Genomic DNA, 20620 nt, shown 5'->3' with positions numbered 1-20620 from the left:
ACAACCTCTAAACCTAGAAAGTCACTTTATATGAAGTCAAAGTTGAACTTGTTCCGTCTAATAATGTTATTATTTATTAGACGGAACACGTTCAACTTTGGCTTCTTTATCATTGACAGTAATGGACTAGGATTAATTATCTAAAGTTAGCACAAAACATTTGACATATAACCATATAAAATTGATTTAATAAATGATCTTACACTGGACTGCACATTCCAAGAAATGTCTAGCTCATATTAATTATTCATTTATTGTTGCATTGATACAAATCACAAAAAAGTGCAGAAACAATGTTCTAATTCAGGGGAAAATGTTACCATGAACAAGTAATTAGATTTACTCAAAATATTTGTTAAGCAGAATGTTTCATAATTCATATTACTAGGTATTGAGGTAATTACCATAACCTGAAACTGGCAATAAAAACATTGGAATGTAAAATTCTTCATTCACCTGCGAGTACTAACATTGTAACATTGAAATTATCTTTCTTTGTGAAAATTTATTTTACATCAGGTTTGTCATGGGTCAATGAATGTGAAGTTGGTATAGATAATCAAGAAAACCTACATATAGTCATGGGTTTCTTCTTCCGCATTGATGCTTGGATTAGCTCAGCTCCATGTAGTGTATCTCTGTGCCTCTTTGCCTTGGCTTTATAGAACCACTCACCAGTCATATTCTTACGTTGAATTTCATTTTTAATTTGCAATTGCCTAGGCAACATAAAAAACAAAATAATGTATTATTTTGTATATAACCAACCATAGAATTTCAAATCACTTCTTTCTCCCAAATTATAGACAGATGAGAGATAATTCAGAAAAATATGGTACCCAAAACGTATAGATGCTATACATACTTTACAAATAGTCTTTCAATAGCCAAATAGGAAGCTGAGAGGCGTAAGATTTGTGGTTGATTCTAAAATTAAACATGTCCAACCAATGTATAATAACAATCAAATGAAATCTATATACTGCAAACAGATCAGAACACCTGTGGAAAGTGAATCATTTAAGGTCTTTGAGCCTTCATGTTTGCAGGATCTACAGGTTATTTTCCATAAAACTGAAAATGTTGAGCGTATTCAGTAGCAGCATCGATAGAGAACAAAACCCAATTAACGTTTCAGGTTGATGATCCTTTATGAGGAGTGGGACAGTAAAAATGCTAGTAAGCTTCAAATTGCAAATAGAACACAAGAGCACAAGAAAATATCATGAATTGATCACCAGGGTCCTTCCTCAACCCTATCGCATCTGACCAGTGCAATCCTGACTTCCCATCTACCTCATAGGAGAGTTTTGAGCTTTCTTTAATCGGACTGCATTGGACTTCAATGATACGGTATATCTTCGCCCTAAATGTTGCAATCTTTATCTTTTATCTGTGCACTGCAGACGGTTTGATTGTATTCACGTTTTTTTTCGACTTTTTTTAAAAACTGGAAAGCAAGCAAACCAAACCTTTTCACTGTATCTTGATACACGTGAATATAATAAGAAACTAATCTAAACTATTTAATATGATCATGGTGGGGCAATGTTGAGGAAGGAATGGAGACACAAAGGGAATGTCATTTCATGGGCAGAGACCAGTTGTCATGTAGAAGACACATTTGGTGCTGTCTCAGTGGAATCATTGTTAGACAGCTGATCTGATGGTACAGTGCAGACACTACAACAACATTGGACAAGTACATGGATATGTAAGGTTTGGCGGGATTAAGGCAAATGCACACAGTTGGGACTAGTGTAGATGGGGCATCTTTGTTGACATGGGGGAATGTTAGGGCAAAGGGCCTGTTTCCGTGCTGTATGAGGAGCTGGGCTAGATGGCCTAAAATCTAGACTTTTGTAGTGGAGACGTGAGAGGCTGCAGATACTGCAATATTGATTTAAAAAAAGAACCTGCTGGTAGAACTCACTGGGCCAGGTAGCATATGTGGAGTAAAATGGACAATTACATTTCCATCCCAATTTTTCTTCAGACTGGGCAAAATGTGTCTATTGCCCTTCAGAGATGCTGCCTGGCCCATTAAGTTCTTCCATTTCTGCTAGGCTCTTGCAGTGGTGGCTGTGGAAATCATGGTTTAATTAGAAATTATCTTCACAAAACCTTGTATTCTGAGAAAGAAAAGTAATACAGACTGGATAGCCTGACATTGGATATCAGGCAATTGTCGAAATCTATTAAATGGGTGTGCAAACAAAGCTCAAGAAATCATCATGGCCAAAATCATAATCAAGTATCCTGCATCTTAACAACGCCCCTACCAATCCTGGAGACAGAATTACCTTTTGCAAAAAAAAAAAGACATTTATTATATGAAATAAATTACAAACAGACACCTACCCCATCCACCTGCATAGTTTTACTTAACTTTTTAAATAAAGATCAGTGACCCTCTTCCAAATGAAGGGAGCCATATTAGTTACATCAGTTATGGTAGGAAAAAAACTGATAGGTCTGAAGTATAACTCAATCATTTAAGAAAGGAGGGAAAGATAAAACTGTAAACTATAGACAAGTTAGCTTAACATCAGAAGTATCTATCATCTATCTCTCTATCTATCCATAACTAAAACTCTCATCTTGTCCTCTTCCGGTTTGCGCTGTTTTAAAATTTGCGCAAAAACGGTACGCAATAGCGCTACGATTTTCACCACCCTACTCGTCATTCTCCTGTGCTGCATGTGCACCAGGTTTTGTTCAGATCGGTGGAATATTACAAAAGTTATGAAGGTTTAAATATCGTAAAAAACACCCCTTCCGGCATCCACTGTCAATCACCAGCAGCGAGGAGAATAAAGCTGAAGGAGCGGAGTGAGCAGAGTGGGGAGAGCGAGTGGGGGCTGCATCTGCCATCACGACGAGCCGAGAGCCGCCGAATGAGAGTGGCTGGCCGGCCGGCAGGCAGCCTGTGAGCGAGTGAGTGGGGCTGGGAAGCAGCCACCGAGCAAGTGCGGCCGGCCGGCAGGCAGCCGGTGAGTGAGCGAGTGGGGCCGGGAAGCAGCCACTGAGCAAGTGCGGCCGGCCGGTGAGTGAGCGAGAGCGGCCAGGAGCCACTTAACGAGTGCAGCCGGGAGCCAGTGAGTGAGTGCGGCAGGCAGCCGGTGAGTGAGTGACTTCGGCCGGGAGCCGCGGTGCGGTAGACCACGCCAGTGCTAGGCAGCTGCAGGGGTAGACAGTGGCAGGGGTAAGCAGTGGCAGGCCACGGCAGCGCCCCCCCCCACCAGCCCTCGACAGTCCCCCGCCTGAAGCCGTTCCCCTCTGCCGGCTGCAGGACGCTCCCCCCCCCCCCCCCCACCGTCACTGCCCCCCGACAGCCCCCACCTGAAGCCGTCCCCCTCCCCCGGTTGCAGCACACTCCCACCGGCCCCCACCTGAAGCCAGCCCCCTCCCCAGATTGCAGGACCTACCCACCAGCCCCCGCCTAAAGCCATCCCCATCTCCAGCTACAGAACGCTCCCACCAGCCCCCGCATGAAGCCGTGCCATCCCCAGCTGCAGGACACTCCCACCCCCACCTGAAGCTGCCCCCCTTGCCCGGCAGCAGGATGCTCCCCGCCGGCCCCCGCCTAAAGCCGTCCCCCTCCACCAGCTACAGAACGCTACCGCCTGCCTCCGCATGAAGCCATCCCTCTCCCCCGGATACAGAACGGTCCCCGCCTGACGCTGTCCCCGTCCCCAGCTACAAGATGCTCCCGCCAGCCCCCGCCTAAAGCCGTCCCCCTCCCCTGGCTATAGAACGCTCCCCGCCGGCCCCCGTCTGAAGCAGTCCCCCCCCCCCCCCCCCCTAGCTGCAGTCCATTCAGCCACCCAACGACCAAGAAATGCCCATTCGGCCCACAATGTCCTACTAGCCCCCCTCCCCTGGCTGCAGGACGCTCCCCCATCGGTCCCAATATTGACAATAGGTGCAGGAGTAGGCCATTTGGCCCTTCGAGACAGCACCGCCATTCAATGTGATCATGGCTGATCATCCCCAATCAGTACCCCTGCCTTCTCCCCATATCCCCTAACTTTGCTATTTTTAAGAGCTATATCTAGCTCTCTCTTGAAAGCATCCAGAGAACATGCCTCCACCGCCCTCTGAGGCAGAGAATTCCACAGACTCACCACTCTCTGTGAGAAAAAGTGTTTCCTCATCTCCGTTCTAAATGGCTTACTCCTTATTCTTAAACTGTGGCCCCTGGCTCTGGTCTCCCCCAACATCGGGAACATGTTTCCTGCCTCTAGCGTGTCCAAGCCCTTAACAATCTTATATGTTTCAATGAGATCCCCCTCATCCTTCTAAACTCCAGAGTGTACAATCCCAGCTGCTCCATTCTCTCAGCATGTGATAGTCCCGCCATCCCGGGAATTAACCCGACAGCCCCCGCCTGAAGCCGTGCCCCTTCCCAGGCTGCAGGACGCTGCCCTCGCCTGAAGCTGTCCCCCTCCCCCGGCTGCAGAATGCAACAAGAGACACAACAAGAAAGAACTGAACTGAATAAATCTCATCTTTAACATTTAAATTGATCTTATATTATAAGTTATTCACATTTTAAGCTTTAATAAATACCTTTTCCACTTGCCGTGCCTGTCAGCTGTGCCGTCGCAGTAATTTCGTCGCAATCCAATGGGCGGGAATGACTGCGCCGCCGGAGAGCCGCTAAGAGTGGATGTGGGGTGGGGGGTGGGGGGTGGAGTGCGTGGTGGGGTAATGGCAAGGGGCGGAGTGGGGGTGGCATGAGGGGAGGAGGGGGGGCTCAGGAGCATCACAATTGGGACCCCGTCAGCCGCGCCTGCGCAGTTGGGGCCATGGGTGAGTGCTGGAATATTGCGTTGGGGGGCCAAACCTCACGTGTAAGAATGGGACCCAATGGGTCCCACTTAGTCTAGTATAAACTAAAAATCATGTTTGACAAATCTTTTGGAATTTTCTGATGTTATAAACAGTAGAAGAGATAGGGTGAAGCAAGCAGGTGTCACAAAAGAGACCACTTTAAAGACAAGTATATGGTATTGGGGAAGTATTGTACGAACATGGTTAATGCTGAGAAAACAGAGGAGAAAGAGAAGCAGATCTTTTTGGATCAGGGCAACTATGACTAATGGATTGACACAGGGATTGGTGCCAGGGACTCAGCTGTTCACAATTCACAATGATTTGATTTAACTATAAAGTCCCAGATGCGATTGCATCTGCAATATTGTGTCCTGATCTGGTCTCCTGACCCATGGAAGGATAAACTTGGAATAAAGTAAATGTTCTCATCTCCGTCCTGAATGGCTGACCCTTTAATTTCTAAACTAAGGGAAACATCATGCCTGCATCCATCGATTCAAGTCCCATAAGAATGGTACATGTTTCAATGAACTTATTTCTTGATCTTTGATGGAGGGTTTCGGCCCCATCTGTTTAATTTCTCTTTGTAGAGCCGAATGAATACGCCAAATTCATTTTGTAGCCTTCCATTGCAAGAATATCCTTCCTCCTGTTGACACCAATATTCTCAATGGAATTACTGTATGTAATCACAAGATTTAGAAAAATGAAGGGCGACTTTAATTAAACTTGCAAGATTTTGAGAGGGATTGTCAAGAGAGGCTCTTTCTCGAAGCTCGATCATCTAGGACAAAAAATGTAGCAATGGAGTGAGCCATTCGGAAAGGATAAGCCACTCAGGATTGAAATGAGGAGACATTGCTCTGTTTTGTGTTTCTAAATATTTAGAATGCTGTGTCTCAGAAGCTACCAATGCTCCATCTTCCTCTCAGCTTACAATTTATATCTGTGTCTGCATCTTTTGATATTAACTCAGTCCTTTTATCCAGATCAATGATATTCATTGTTAATAACAAAGACCCCCATCTCTCATTATTGAAACACATATTGCACACATCCCCTCCAAAAAAAAAATCTATGTATTCCTAACTTTCTGCTTGTTAATCAATAATGGTAACTTAGATTGATTAGGTAGAAGTTGTAAATAAAGACATTTAGAAGAGTCTGCCCTGGACACAATAAAGGTATTAATTTCTATGCAGCTTTTCAAAGCCTCAGGATTACAAAGGCTTTAACAACCAGCAAATGATTCTTTTGAAAATGTAATTGTAGGGAAGTGCAGGAATTTGCACATAGCACATTGTTACAATGAACAATAAGAAGAATTTACCTTATAACCTATTTCCAATATTAGTAAACAGATAAATGGCTTGAACTCCAGGAGAATTCCAAATAGACACAAGGGATCCCTCACATCCTCCTCCTAATGATTGAGCCTATAATAGTACAGCATTCCTTCAGGAACACCCAGGAAGTTTGCCTTGATTACAACCAAATGCTGAATGAAGTTTGGACCAAGGCAACTGACCAAGTAGTGAAAAACTACCAAGGCAATATGGCAAAAGTGAATTTACTTTTAATGGTGCTCAAGTAATTATCAATGGTTCAATGGTACTTTATTGTCACATGTACCAAGGTACAGTGAAATTAATTTGTCTCACAAATTTCACATGTCTTAATCCTGGCACCTGCAGAACTTCAGCAAGCGCACCGTGAACTAGGACATGACATAGAATTAAGGACTGAAGAAAAGGAAGACAAGAAATCCGAGGGACAGAGTTTTATCTTTACTTGCATGCATGAAATAGTGAATAACAGTTTCTGAAATTCAACATCGATTATGTCAATTTTGTCAGGGCAATGGCACACAGCACAAAACTGCACATATAATGCACGTAACAACTTCCATCTTACTGTGCACATTCCATCATACACTATCTAGTTCATGTTACAGCACCGCGATTAAAGAGAGAATGTTATACAGTTTAGATGATTCAATTATGAATTCCCCAACTTTTTTTGCATCCTTGATTAAATTTGACTGCATCATGAGAAGGTCATTATGTGTTAATTAAGAATTCATGTCTGAATTCATGTCTCAGCAACAAGCAACACATCAAATAGGAGTGAATTAAAACTTTATATAACAATCATTCCTCTTGTTTACTATCGTTTGATCATTTTTAAAATCAAAGTGAATCAGAGTAATTTTTTTAATATATATATAAACAGCAAGTTCATGCGCAATTTCTAATAATCACATGACTGCTTTCAAGACTACAGTCTTGCCCTGTCTATCACATCTTATCACATGTCAAGAACAGAGAACAGTATAGCACAGGAACAGGCCATTTGGCCCATGATGCCAGGTTCAACTAATCACTCTGCCTGCATATGATCCACATCTTTCAATTCCCTGAATGGTCACTGGTTGCCTGGGTAAATGCCTCTCAAATACCACTCTATTTAAAAAGAAGACTTGCCCCACATTACTCTTTTAAAAGTCCTGCTCACACCTTAGAGCTATGCCCTCTACCATTGGGAAAGATCACCCTGGCAAAAGATTCTATCTACTCTAAGCTTCTCAAACTATCAGATTTCACTGAGCCTCCAATGTTCCAGAGAAAACTTTCGAAGTTTGTCCAACTTCTCCTTGGGGCTAATATACCTTAATCCAAGCAACATCCTGGTGAACCTCCTGCACCCGCTCCAAAGCCTCACATCCTTCATGTAGTGCGACAACCAAAACTTGTAACAATACTCCAAATGTGCCCCAGCCAAAGTTTTATTATGGTTGGTGTGTTTACAATGGGACCATACTTAACCTGGGGATACAAGGTAGTAAGCAATCTGAATGTGCTCTAATATAAAATCAACATTCATTCTGTTTAACAATAAAAGAGTAAAATTCCATTTTAGCACATTGAAAATAGAACAGTGCAGAATATAAATTCTGAGACTACCTTTTTTTCTGTAATAAACATGATAACCAAGATATAGATCACATGGCAAAAAAAAGACACAAAGTACTGGAGTGACTCAATGGGTCAGGCAGCATCTCTGGAGGACATAGATAGGCAATGTTTCAGGTTGGGATCCTTCTTCAGACAGATAGCAGGAAGGGGAAGAGAGGTGGGGGTAAGACAAAGCCAGGAAACTGATCGGTCTGTACAGGTGAGGGGATTTGATTGGGACGAAGGGTGAATGAAGGTTAGAGATAAAAAGACACAGGTCGTGAGATAAGAAGAGGCTCTAAATGTGAAGCCCAGAGGAAGGAATGCAGGTGGATGAGGACAAGGGGGGGGGGGGGGGGAGGGATGTGGGATAATGGGTGTGCATACAGGTGGGGCACAGAGAAGAGGGGGGGGGTTTGTTAACTAAAATTGGAGAATTCAACTGTTGGGTTGTAAACCACACGTGGCATATGAGGTCCTATTGCTCCAGTTTGCATGCGGCCTTACTCTATCCCAGGACAGAAGGGTTCATATGGGAATGGGAATTAAAATGGTTAGCGACTGGGAGATCCAGAAGGCTTTGGTGGGCTCAGTGCAAGTGTTGGGCGAACCAGTCACATAGTCTACACAAGGTTTTGTTGAGGTAAAGGAGGCCACTGGAAGTACTGGATGCAGTAGATGTGGTTTAGGAGGTGCACATGAACCTGGTGGATCCAGGGGCTGGCAGGGGTGAAAAGGTAAGGAACAGGCACATTCTAACCTTGCTCTGTTTGGGGGCAAGGATAATGAGAGCAGAACACAGGACACAAAGAGGAAACATGGGTGAAGGAGCTACGACAGAAGGGGATAAACCACATCTACTGAAGAAGATGTCTCAGAGTGGAAATCCTCATCTAGGGAGCAAATGCGGTGGAGACGGAGAAATTGAGAGAAGGGAATAGTGGCTTTGCAGGAGGCAGGTGGGAGAAGCTGCAGTCCGGATAAATCTGAAATAAAACAGACTATGCTGGAAATATTTAGACTATCAGGCAATGTCTATGGAGAGTGCAACACTGTTAATGTTGGCAACAAAACTTCAGTTCAGGTGCTGTCCAATTAACAGCATCTCCACGTCTCCTTTTATCCCAGCTGAAATTAGGCCACCTCGTTCTGAACCATGTCAGTTAAGGGCCTGTACAACTTGGGCGACCTAAGCAGTGAGTTTAGAAGAGTCTGCCCTGGACTCAAACTTGCAGCATGGTCGACACGAGGGTCCAAGGAGGTCGTACGAGGTGGCTGGAACTCTCCTTCATGCTCGAGGGAGGTTCTCGCCTACTCGTGGCCTCAGCTAGGTCGCAGAACATTTTTCAGGATATAGAAAAAGTAAAATTTGGGTCTTTTTCACTCGTAGTGCAGTGGAGTGGGGTCGCTATTTAATTACAGGCACTCGAGGGTAGCCATTGGCCATCTCCTTCGCTGACCGGGCATTTTGATTGGCTCATTGGAGGTTCACGATGTAGGAAGACCTACCGGTAGGTAAAATGCCCGCTAAACTTTATTAATCTTCTTAAAGGTGTCTCCACTCCTCCCCCCCCCGCCCCCCCCCCCATTCTTTCCTCTTCTCCTCCCCTTCTGTCTCCCTTCGCTCTCCTTCTCTCTCTCCCCCCCCCTCTCTAAACGCTCTCTCTAAAGGACTTGCAGTACTCTGTGGCAGCCGTTTACGTTCCTCCTCATCGCGCAGACAGCGCTCCTCCGCTTTCCCTGGCCCCCACCTTCGAGGCGTGTGTGTGTAACATTAGCAAATTTGCACACAAAGCTGGGTGGCAGTGTAAACTGTGAGGAGGATGCTTTGAGAATGCAGGGCATGGACAGGTTGGGGGAGAGGGTAGATGCATGGCAGATGAAGTTTAATGCGGATAAATGTGAGGTTATCCACTTTGGTAGCAAAAACAGGAAGGCAGATTACTATCTAAATGGCGTCAAGTTGGGAAAAGGGGAAGTACAACGGGATCTGGGGGTCCTTGCACATCAGTCTATGAAAGTAAGCATGCAGGTACAGCAGGCAGTGAAGAAAGCGAATGGCATGTTGGCCTTTATAACAAGAAGAATCCAATATAGGAGCAAAGAGGTCCTTCTGCAGTTGTACAGAGCCTTAGTGAGACCACACCTGGAGTATTGTGTGCAGTTTTGGTCCCCTAATTTGAGGAAGGACATTCTTGCTATTGAGGGAGTGTAGCGTAGGTTTACAAGGTTAATTCCCGGGATGGCGGGACTGTCATATGCTGAGAGAATGGACCGGCTTGGCTTGTACATGTTAGAATTTAGAAGATTGAGGGGGGATCTTATAGAAACTTACAAAATTCTTAAGGGGTTGGACAGGCTAGATGCAGGAAGATTATTCACGATGTTGGGGAAGTCCAGAACTAGGGGTCACAATTTAAGGATAAGAGGGAAGTCTTTTAGGACAGAGATGAGAAAATCATTTTTTACACAGAGAGTGGTGAATCTGTGGAATTCTCTGCCACCGAAGGTAGTTGAGGCCAGTTCATTGGCTATATTTAAGAGGGAGTTAGATGTGGCCCTTGTGGTAAAAGGGATCAAGGGGTTTGGAGAGAAGGCAGGGATGGGATACTGAGTTGGATGATCAGCCATGATCATATTGAATGGCTCGGGGCCGAATGGCCTACTCCTGCACCTATTTTCTATGTTTCTATGTACACTCTGGAGTTTAGAAGGATGAGAGGAATCTCATTGAAACATATAAGATTGTTAAGGGTTTGGACACACTAGAGGCAGGAAACATGTTCCCGATGTTGGGGAGTCCAGAACCAGGGGCCACAGTTTAAGAATAAGGAGTAAGCCATTTAGAACGGATACGAGGAAACACTTTTTCTCACGGAGAGTGGTGAGTCTGTGGAATTCTCTGCCTCAAGAAGGCGGTGGAGGCGGGTTCTCTGGATGCTTTCAAGAGAGAGCTAGATAGGGCTCTTAAAAATAGCAGAGTCAGGGGATTTGGGGAGAAGGCAGGAACGGGGTACTGATTGGGGATGATCAGCCATGATCACATTGAATGGCGGTGCTGGCTCGAAGGACCGAATGCCGTGCGTGCATGTGTGGTCGGTAGATGCAGCTCACGGTTCGGTAATTCCAGCTTCAACACGGCCAGTCAATTCCAGTTTCAACACGGCCGGTCAATCCAGCTCGAAGCTTTCCAGGAGAGTACCCTCGAGCTTGAAGGTCGAAGGCACTCTTCGGGACTCGCGGACCATAGACAGAGGCTTGTCCTGAGCTCCACTGCCATTTGAACACTTTAATTTCCCCAGCATAGATGCCTGCATGGCAATCTCATATGATACGCTGGATGAATTGGTAGCTGCAGATCACGCGAGCATGTCCTGTATTGCTATTTTTACATTTCTGAGCGACAAGATCTTGAGTCTGAATGTTGTAAAGCAAATTGTTATGGAGATATGAACATTTATGTGGACAAACCTCCACCGGGAACTCAGTGAAGATTGCCACTGGCTAGCCCCATTATAAAAATATTTTGCTGACTACGCAAAACATGTGACACTAATGCTCACATAGTAATTGGAGCAGTACAGCACAGACACAGTTCCTCAGCCCACAATGATACCCACCAACAATGATGCCATGGCATCTCCTCTGCATGGCCATGACCCATATCCTTCCATTCGCTACATGCCTATCCAAAAACCTCTTAAACGTCACTATCATATATTCCTCCACCACCACTCCTGGCAACACATTCTTGGCATCCATCTGTGCAAAAAAACCCGCCCTGCACATCTATATTACTAAAAGTCTGTTCTTGACCGGTTTTGGCCATCTGTGCTGCGATTTCCGAGAGAACACCGCCACCTATGGCCGTCATTTTTGGCCACCTTGCTCAGAGCCCCCCTCCACCGTATGTGTGCTGAGGATTTTTCCCGTCGATGAAAAATGACAGAGATATTAATGTTTTTACAAAATTGCCCATTCTCTCTGCTGCCCCTGTTGGCGGCAGGGGGGAGGGACTATAAAACCAGGAAGTGGTGTGCCTCACAGTCTCTTCAAGATAGAGGAAGGCAGAGGGTCACGTTTCTCTGAGCTGTGAATAACACTGAACACATGTGTACTCAAATGTAAGTGGCCTTAGTGGTTCTAAAACGCTTGCAGAATGTGTCTATTGGTTCTAAAATGTTTGCAAAAAGTGTTTATTGGTTCTAAAATGTTTGCAAAAAGTGTCTCTTTTGGTTCTACAATGCTTGCAGAATGTGTATTTTTCGGTTCTAAAATGCTTTTTTAGGTTCTCCCCCTTTCCTCTCTCCCTTTTCATCTCCTCTCCTCCCCCCCCCCTCTCCTCTCCTTCCCCCCCCTCTCCTCTCCTCCCCCCCCTCTCCTCTCCCCCCTCTCCTCTCCTCCCCCCCTCTCCTCTCCTCCCCCCCCTCTCCTCTCCTCCCCCCCCTCTCCTCTCCTCCCCCCCCTCCTCTCCTCCCCCCCTCTCCTCTCCTCTCCTTCCCCCCCCCCTCACTCTCCTCCCCCCCTCTCCTCTCCCCCCTCTCCTCTCCCCCTCTCCTCTCCTCCCATCCCCTCTCCTCTCCTCCCATCCCCTCTCCTCTCCTCCCATCCCCTCTCCTCTCCTCCCATCCCCTCTCCTCTCCTCCCCCCCTCTCCTCTCCTCCCCCCCCTCTCCTCTCCCCCCCCCTCCTCTCCTCCCCCCCTCCCCCCCTCCTCTCCCCACCCTCTCCTCTCCTCTCCCCCCTCCTCTCCTCCCTCTCTCCTCCCCTCTCTCCTCCCCCTCTCTCCTCCCCCTCTCTCCTCCCCCTCTCTCCTCCCCCTCTCCCACCCTCCCTCCCTCCCCTAACCCCCCTCCCCTCCACACCCCCTCCCCTCCACACCCCCTACCCTCTTCCCTCCACCCTACCTCCCCCTTCCTGCTCCCCACCCCTCCCCCCCTCCTCTCCCCCACTCTCCTCCCCCACCTCTCCTCTCCCCCACCTCTCCTCTCCCCCACCTCTCCTCTCCCCGCCCTCTCCTCTCCCCCCCTTTCCTCTCCCCCCCCCCTTTCCCCTCCCCCCCCCCTTTCCTCTCCTCTCCCCCCCTTTCCTCTCCTCTCCCCCCCTCTCCTCTCCTTGGGGGCTATGCGTCAGTAGATAGGGTGTTTATGGGGTAAAATGAGCAAATTAATAATATTAATATAATATCAAGGGGGGTAATTAGCGTGAGTGCGGGGGGGGGGGGGGGAGGGGGATAGTCAGTGTGTGTGACGCTGCATGCCGCCTCCCCCCCCCCCCCCACAACCGCACGTTGGGGGAACAGACCCAACGGGTCTGCACTTGGTCTAGTATCTTTTAAATTTTGTCTCTCCTATCATAAAGCTATGCCTTCTAGCCTTTGACATTTACCGCCTGGCATCGACCAAATACATTGCCCATAAACCAGTGCTGGGTGGTGTTGAAACACTGACATCCCTAAAGCTGCTGCACACTTTGTAATGCTCCTTCAACTCTCACAGGATCCAGCAGACAATGGGATGGAGATCTCTTGTGATGCAGATCACACAAGTTACAGACTTCTCCTGACCTGTGTCAACTGTGACCATATCTACTTTCCCAGATGACAGAAACTTACTACAAGCAAAAACAAAACAAATCTGTTCCAGGTGGCATTGGTATATTTTTTTTAAATCAGCTAAGCCAGTCCTCCTTTAGTCCTGCAAAACACATTGTTTTGAGCAGCATTTCTCTGTTCCTTCCCAACATCAATATCCTCCCTATTGATGGCTACACGCGTTCTGATGGGATCGGTCTGATTCTCCACAGAGACATAAACATTTGGAATGGCCACCAAGAGAAAGCTGTAACCTGATCCGTCAGGCTGACTGGCACAGAGCCTTTGCAATGCTTCAAGAGTGGAAGTGCTATCTTCCGGTCTCCACTCAACTTCACATATAAAACAGATGCACTTCTTCCTAATAAATGCTATTTCATATATTTTACAGTATCTATAATTATCAAGCAAATTCATACTTTTATAAGTCTTACCTAACTCTGCTTTCTTCTACTTTTCTCAACTCCGTATCTCTCTGCAGCACCTTCAAGATATTCGCCTGCTCTTCTTCAGATAGATGACTTAGATCAATCATCTTTTCAGCTCAATCAGATTCCTCAGTAAATGGATAATTTCAAAATTTGTTTCAGTTACAGGTTCTATGAATTAGAGATTTTGATTATTTTACATTTCTCCACTAATATTAAAGTTTGATGCTCTGTAAACGTCTGGTAACAGAATAGTTTCTAATCTTTGTGACGTTGTGTTATTCTACTTCAAGCTCTTCGATATTCAAAATGAGTTGTGAAAACAAATTCTTCCTTCTCTTATTGCTTTAGCCACAAGTTGACGAAGATGCAATCTCTCATTTGTCCCCTGCATCTAGATGTTCCTGAAAACGTTCAACAGGCTCTGAAACGTAAAGGATAGAAGCATTACTACTCAAACAATGAATTAAAAATTATGACTAATTCAGATTGAAGCAGCTCAATGATGCGTTCACACAAAGAGGTTCAGAAATGTACCAATTAATAAAACCTGAATTAAAATTTCTTCCAAACTTAACCAAATAATTTCTGGCAGGTTTTCGGAAATCCTTTTTTCGCTTTGTATAATTTAAACAGCCCATTTAATTTTCTCTGTAGCACAAGCAATTATCTCCACAAAACAACCAAGTAAATAACTTGCAGACAAAGGTACTTTACAAGCACCAATCACTCAGTCACTTGTGAAGTCCAAGCAAGAACCATGGTGGAGAGAAGGAGGGGGGTGGAAGGGTGAAAGTGATTTGAAGGGAGAAGTGGAAAACATCTGGGACTGGGCTCAAACCCAATACACATGCTTACCCGGTGCAGATGTGTAGGTGAAATCTTGCTCCACTTATGAATCCTGCAGACATTTGTTGAGCTGTGGTAGAGACATTTAAACATTAAAATTGATGTAAATTATTTTCAAAAGTTATTCACCAAGAACATCTACTATAACATATTGAATTAAAATGCAAAACTAAAGTGTTTTTTTTTTAAGTGCCTAAGGGCCAGACTCATAGAACCCATTCAAATGAATGGGGTCTCGAATTTAATGGCAGGATAGATATGGCCTAGGGTCAGCGAGGAAATACCCCAGCTAATGCATGCTAGAGACACCCAGCATCTGCATAAGCACCTATCACTCGGTATGTTCTAGTATTACATACATAGTCTGAAAGGGTCAAGCCATTTCATTTTTTCTTTTTCAGGTCAGGAAGATAGAGGTAGAATTTCCTGCCAGAGGCAAGTTCCAATAAAGATTTCGAGAATTTTTTTTTTGTAAATTTCCCAGAGTACGCTTACTTTTGCGTACAGACCTAATGCTCAATGGTAGGATTATTTACAACAGCATAGCTTACATGAGTATGCAACAAAATATTGATGGACAGGGGCAGTTGTAAAATACTTTGAATGCACCCGAATGATGAATATAGGTAACATTATAAAGCAGTCAATAGCTGCTGAAAGTCAAAATAAATTGAAATATTTAATATTTTAAAATAGCTAAAACATTTAAAAAAAACATAGAAACACTATGAATCAATTAAGAACAATTAACTAAACAATTAATTCAAAAATTGTAAACCAATAAATGAACCACTCAACTCCATTCACATGAATGAATTTGCATTCCTGGACCATGTCGAACCCGGCACAGGTTTGACAGAGAGATTCAAAGAGCAGCCTCTCCAATGCAAGTGCTGAGAATGTACACTGTAACAATGTATACTGTTTTCTGCGTAAGAACTTGGTTGAAGTGCAGTCACAAGATCTTCAGTGAAGAGCGCCAAAGGTTCAGACGTTACATGTTTGCAAGGACTTCCAAACCTGGGAGCACTTAAAAACTTCCCCTGCAATATTGAGCCCTTAGTTTCTATTCTGACTTATTAATTCCACAATGCAGGTACCAATGGCCCCCGGGCAAGACCCTGCAGCATGAAGTGCCTCTGAATGGAACCAAAGTGATCCTAAAATAATTACATGCAGGAAGAAAATTCAGTGACTCGGGCAAACAAGGATTTATGCAAAGTTCTGGGATTAAGAAAATTCTAGATTACTTTTCACAGGGTATCAGATAACTCAACTGACAGCTGAAATTCCATTTTATTATTAAAGAAGAATTCAAAGATGTAGAACAAATATTTAGTATCAGTCTTCACAGTCAAAGAACCTGTCTGCCTGGACAATTTTCTTGTGACAGAACTCAGTTTGTTTCAGGCATCCCGTGTCAAGCAATGAGGCCTGCCCAACAAAGTAAACAAAGTTTGGTGAGATGAGTCAGTTGAGTTAAGTAAAAATCTTTATTTTAAATGATAACAAAGCGTTTAACTCAACCGCGTTTTAGATCAGCCAAATAACACTATGCTCCTTCTAAACGGGTGGAGCTTGAATGAAGACTATACAAAACCCCGCGAAAACACTCCCGCGATCACGTGACCGCGCCAGCCAATAGCGAGGGTTCGTGATGCCCCAAGCCACCACTGGGTATCGCTATAGGACGCCCGTAGAACCTGAGGTACAGAACCTAGCGGGAGGCCGGATGAAGTGACCGGACCGAGTGGAAACGAGGGGCGGGACAGGTGATACAAGTGGGACTGGCGGAACAGAGCCAGGAAACGGTAACGGTGCAGGGGAAACAAGCACAACAGGTGCCACTGGAACTTCCAGCGGACGACCTCCACACTGGGGTTGAGCCACCACCACCGGGCTATCGACAAAGTAAAGTAAAGTAAAGTATCCTTTATTGTCATTCAAACTATCGGTTTGAACTAAATTACGTGCCTTGCAGTCATGACAGAGAATAAAATAACAGAACACACAATGAACCCAGTTTAACATTCACCACAGTGAGTCTACCAGGCACCTCCTCACTGTGATGGAAGGCAAAAGTCTTAAAGACCTTGTCTCTACCTTCCTTGTTCTCCCTCTGCGTTGAGGCGATCCAGGCTTTCGATGTTGGGTCCCCCGCCGGGTGATGGTAAGTCCCGTGGCTGAATACGAGCTCCGCAAACAGGCCGGTTCAAACTCCGCGGCCCGGGGCGGACGAAGCTGCCACCCTCCAGTCAAGCGGACGAAGTTGTTGTTGCGGGAGCTCTGGAGAATCGGTCATCAACCTGGGACCTGCGAGCTCCCGATGTTGTCGTCCACTGGGCCCACGCGGCCGAAGCCTCCGAGGCTCAGATGTCAGGCCGCCGCCGCAGCGCCACCACAGCCCCGAAGTCGGCCAGCTTTGCGATGGTGAGTCCTGGCTCTGCCTCCGGAGCCTCGAGGTCAGCGAGGTTGAAGGCCGCCAGCTCCACGATTAGGCCTCAGCGCAGAGAGAGATGGAGATACGACAAAGAAAAGGTCACATCCCCCCGAAGGAAGAGACTAAAACAAGTTTCCCCCGCCCCCCACACATACACAACTAAAAATAAACTAAAACATACATCCAACAAGACAAAAGAAAACACAAAAAAAAGACAGACAGACTGCAGGTGAGCCTCAGCTGCATGGGCAGCGGCCACTTCCACAACCAGGTGGGTGGGCTTGAGGCGATAGACCGAGTCGATGTCCTCCTAGCCCCCAACATCCAACAGGAAAGTCACGACGCCGGGGCGCAACACCCGGAATGGATCCTCAAAAATCGGTGACCTGCGGAGGAATACAAACCGACAGTTCTTAAGCTCCAGCGGCACATACACCGGGGCTGTCCCATGCCGTGAGGTTGGAACAGGAGCCAGGCTGCTCACTTTCTCCCGACGCGGCGGAGGTGTCAGTCAGCGGTATAGCCTCAGGCCACCTTGTAAAACGATCCACGACGGCGAGTAGATGCGTGGGACCGCGAGATGGCGGCAGTGGACCCACCAAAACTACATGGATGCGCCGGAAACGGCCAGAGGGAACCACAAAATCTTGCACCGGTGCTCGCACATGTCGCTGGACCTTCGACGTCTGGCAGGGAATGCAGGCTCTGGATACGCGACCTGCATACGAAGGACCTGCCAGACGAACCTGTCCGCCGCCATCGCAGAAGTCACCCGGAAGGAAGGGTGGGCCAGGCCATGGATGGCGTTGAAAACAATAAAGGACAATAAGGTGAGGTCTCCCGGTGGACACATCACAGAGGACCGGCACTCAAAGTCAAAGTCAAAGTCAAAGTAGCCTTTATTGTCATTCAGACCTTTCGGTCTGAATGAAATTTCGTTGCCTTGCAGTCATACATATAATAAAATGACAAAAACACACAATAAACACAAATTAACATCCACCACAATGAGTTCACCAGGCACCTCCTCACTGTGAGGGAAGGCAAAAATCTTAAAGTCTTTGTCTCTTCCCTCCTTATTCTCCCTCTGCGCCGAGGCAATCCAAGCTTCGGATGTTGTGCTGAGCCGAAAGGGACATCGGCCAACCTCAACCCGGAGGCAGCCGTCCTGTAACTGTTCATCTCACCCCCTTCGCGTTGCGCTTCGGTGAGCCCCGCATAATCCACGCCGGCGTCTATGGCCTCCACAGCCGGGAGAGCAGGGCGAGACAAAGAATCCGTAACCAGGTTGAGCTTGCTGGCCACATGCTGAATGTCCGTGGTGAATTCGGACATGAACGCCAGGTGCCGCTGTTGGCAGGCGGACCAGGGGTCGGACACCTTGGCCAAGGCGAATGTCAGGGGCTTGTGGTCCGTGAAGGCCGTGAAGGGCCTGCCCTCCAGGAAATATCAAAAATGCTGTACGGCCAGGTAAAGGGCAAGGAGCTCCCGGTCAAAGGCGCTGCAGCTGTGCTCCAGGGGCCACATATGACGGCTGAAAAAGGCCAGCGGCCGTCGATAAGCTGCCCGAGTACCCCTCCAATGGCCGTATCAGAGGCGTCCACTGTGAGGGCGGTCGGGGCAGCGGCCCGCAGGTGCACCAGCATGGTGGCTTTGGCCAACGCCTCCTTCGCACCATCGAACGTGGTTTACCAGCGAGGCACTGAAACCAAGGGCGCATGCTCCTGGCAGCTGCTGGCACGAAGCGATGGTAAAAGTTCACCATGCCGACAAACTCCTGCAGCCCCTTGACGGTGAGGGCAGAGGAAACTGCCAAATGGCCTCTACCTTGGTGGGTAGCGGGGTTGCGCCCTGCGAGGTGACATGATGCCCCAGGAAGGAAATGGAGCACAGGTCGAACTGGCACTTGGCAGGGTTGATGACCAGTCCGTGGCCCTGGAGCCGCTGGAACAGTGCCCGTAGGTGTGTGTAGTGTTCCTGTTGGGAGCGGCTGGCGACCAGAATGTCATCCAGGTAGATGAAGAAGAACTCTAACCCCAGGCCCACCATGTCCATGAGCCGTTGGAAAGCCTGTGCGGCATTCTTTAAGCCAAACGGCATGCGCAGCCACTCGATCATGACGGCGCTTAAGCTTGGTCTCCACGCTTGGTCTCCACCCCCCCCGATGCTTTAGGGACCATGTGCAATGGGGATGCTCACGGGCTATCAGAGCGCCACACGATTCCCATGTCCTCCATCTCCCGGAACTCCTCCTTAGCAATCCGCAGCTTGTCAGGCAGGAGCCTGCGCGCTCGTGCATGCAGTGGGGTGGCCTGCGGTGGAAATGTGGTGCACCACCCCGTGCTTAAGGGCGGTTGCTCGAAAACGGGGGGCGGTCAGAAGCTCCGGAAACTCAGCGAGCAGGGAGGCATAAGGGCCATCTCCATCGGCCACCACGCCCAGCTGCGGGGTGGGAGGGCCGCGGACCTGGGGCACTCTGGTGGAACGAGGCACCTGCCCAGCACGTCCACCAGTAGCGAAAAGACCCGGAGGAAATCAGTGCCCAGCAATGGTTGGGCCACGTCCGCAATGGTAAAAGTCCAGGAATACGAGCGGGAGTCGAAGATGAGGGAAAGAGTCCGCGTGTCGTACGTGCGGATGGTGCTACTGTTGACGGCGGTCAGGACGGGGCCTCGCTTACCGGCCCGGGTGTCCAGTCCGGGGAAGGATGCTCACAGCGGCCCCGGAGTCCACGAGGAAGCGAAATCCGGAACAGCGATCCCGAACGTAGAAGCGGTGATTCTGGCCGATCGCGATAGCCTCTACTGACGATCGGCCGAGGCATTTCCCGCAAACGAGCAGGGGGCGCGGCATAACATGATGCTCCTTCTAAACCGGTGGAGCTTGAATGAAAACTATACAAAAACATGCGAAAACACCCCCGCGATCACGTGATCGCGCCAGACAATAGCGAGGGTTCATGATGCCCAAGCCACTACTAGGTGCCGCTACAAAAGTGTAATTAAAAGACCCCACCATTCACACCCCAGTCACTCTCCCTTCTTCACTCCTGCATCAGGCAGTAGCTAAGTGCTTTCTAGCATTTGTGTCACCAGATTCAAGAACAGCTTCTTTCCTGCTCTTGAACGGATCGACCATAAGCTAAGGATGTATTCCCAATATCACAATTTACCTCACTGCAGCCCCTTCACTTTTCCTTTATCTGCACTTTTTACTGCAGCTGTAGCATGGATGACTGCACCATGTTTCCTTTGTGTTTTTGCATACCTATTGTAGTCATGTATGGTTTGTTTGTACTCATGTACTGTTTGATTTGCCTGGATACCATGCAACAAGGTTTTTCCACTGTGTCTTGGTACTTGTGATAATAATAAATTAATACCAACCTATAATGAAAATAGTACGCTGGATGAACTCAATGGGTCAATCGGCATCTATGGAGACAAAAGATGCAAGTTGACGTTCCAAGTGGATTCACTTTCGTAACAAGAGGATTTCAGTATAGGAGTAAAGAGGTT

General features: G+C 47.2%; 1 protein-coding gene across 8 annotated transcripts in view; it reads right to left on the bottom strand.

Moving 5' to 3' along the window:
• The window catches only part of sytl2 (synaptotagmin like 2), a 137314-nt gene that overhangs the window by 83829 nt on the left and 32865 nt on the right, over positions 1-20620 (bottom strand). For all 8 annotated transcript variants that reach the window (XM_033022510.1, XM_033022509.1, XM_033022511.1 and 5 more), the window contains exons 2-4: positions 14672-14732; positions 13820-14237; positions 574-719 (exon numbers count right to left, since the gene is read on the bottom strand). In XM_033022510.1, the coding sequence (XP_032878401.1) occupies positions 574-719; positions 13820-13920 (247 nt within the window). In that variant the 5' untranslated portion in view covers positions 13921-14237; positions 14672-14732. The remainder of the gene's footprint in view (positions 1-573; positions 720-13819; positions 14238-14671; positions 14733-20620) is intronic.

The sequence above is a fragment of the Amblyraja radiata genome, chromosome 6, assembly GCF_010909765.2.
Source record: "Amblyraja radiata isolate CabotCenter1 chromosome 6, sAmbRad1.1.pri, whole genome shotgun sequence".
Classification (NCBI taxonomy): domain Eukaryota; kingdom Metazoa; phylum Chordata; class Chondrichthyes; order Rajiformes; family Rajidae; genus Amblyraja; species Amblyraja radiata.
The sequence above is the reverse complement of the archived record's forward strand: the minus strand, read 5'-3'. Positions and strand labels throughout refer to the sequence as shown.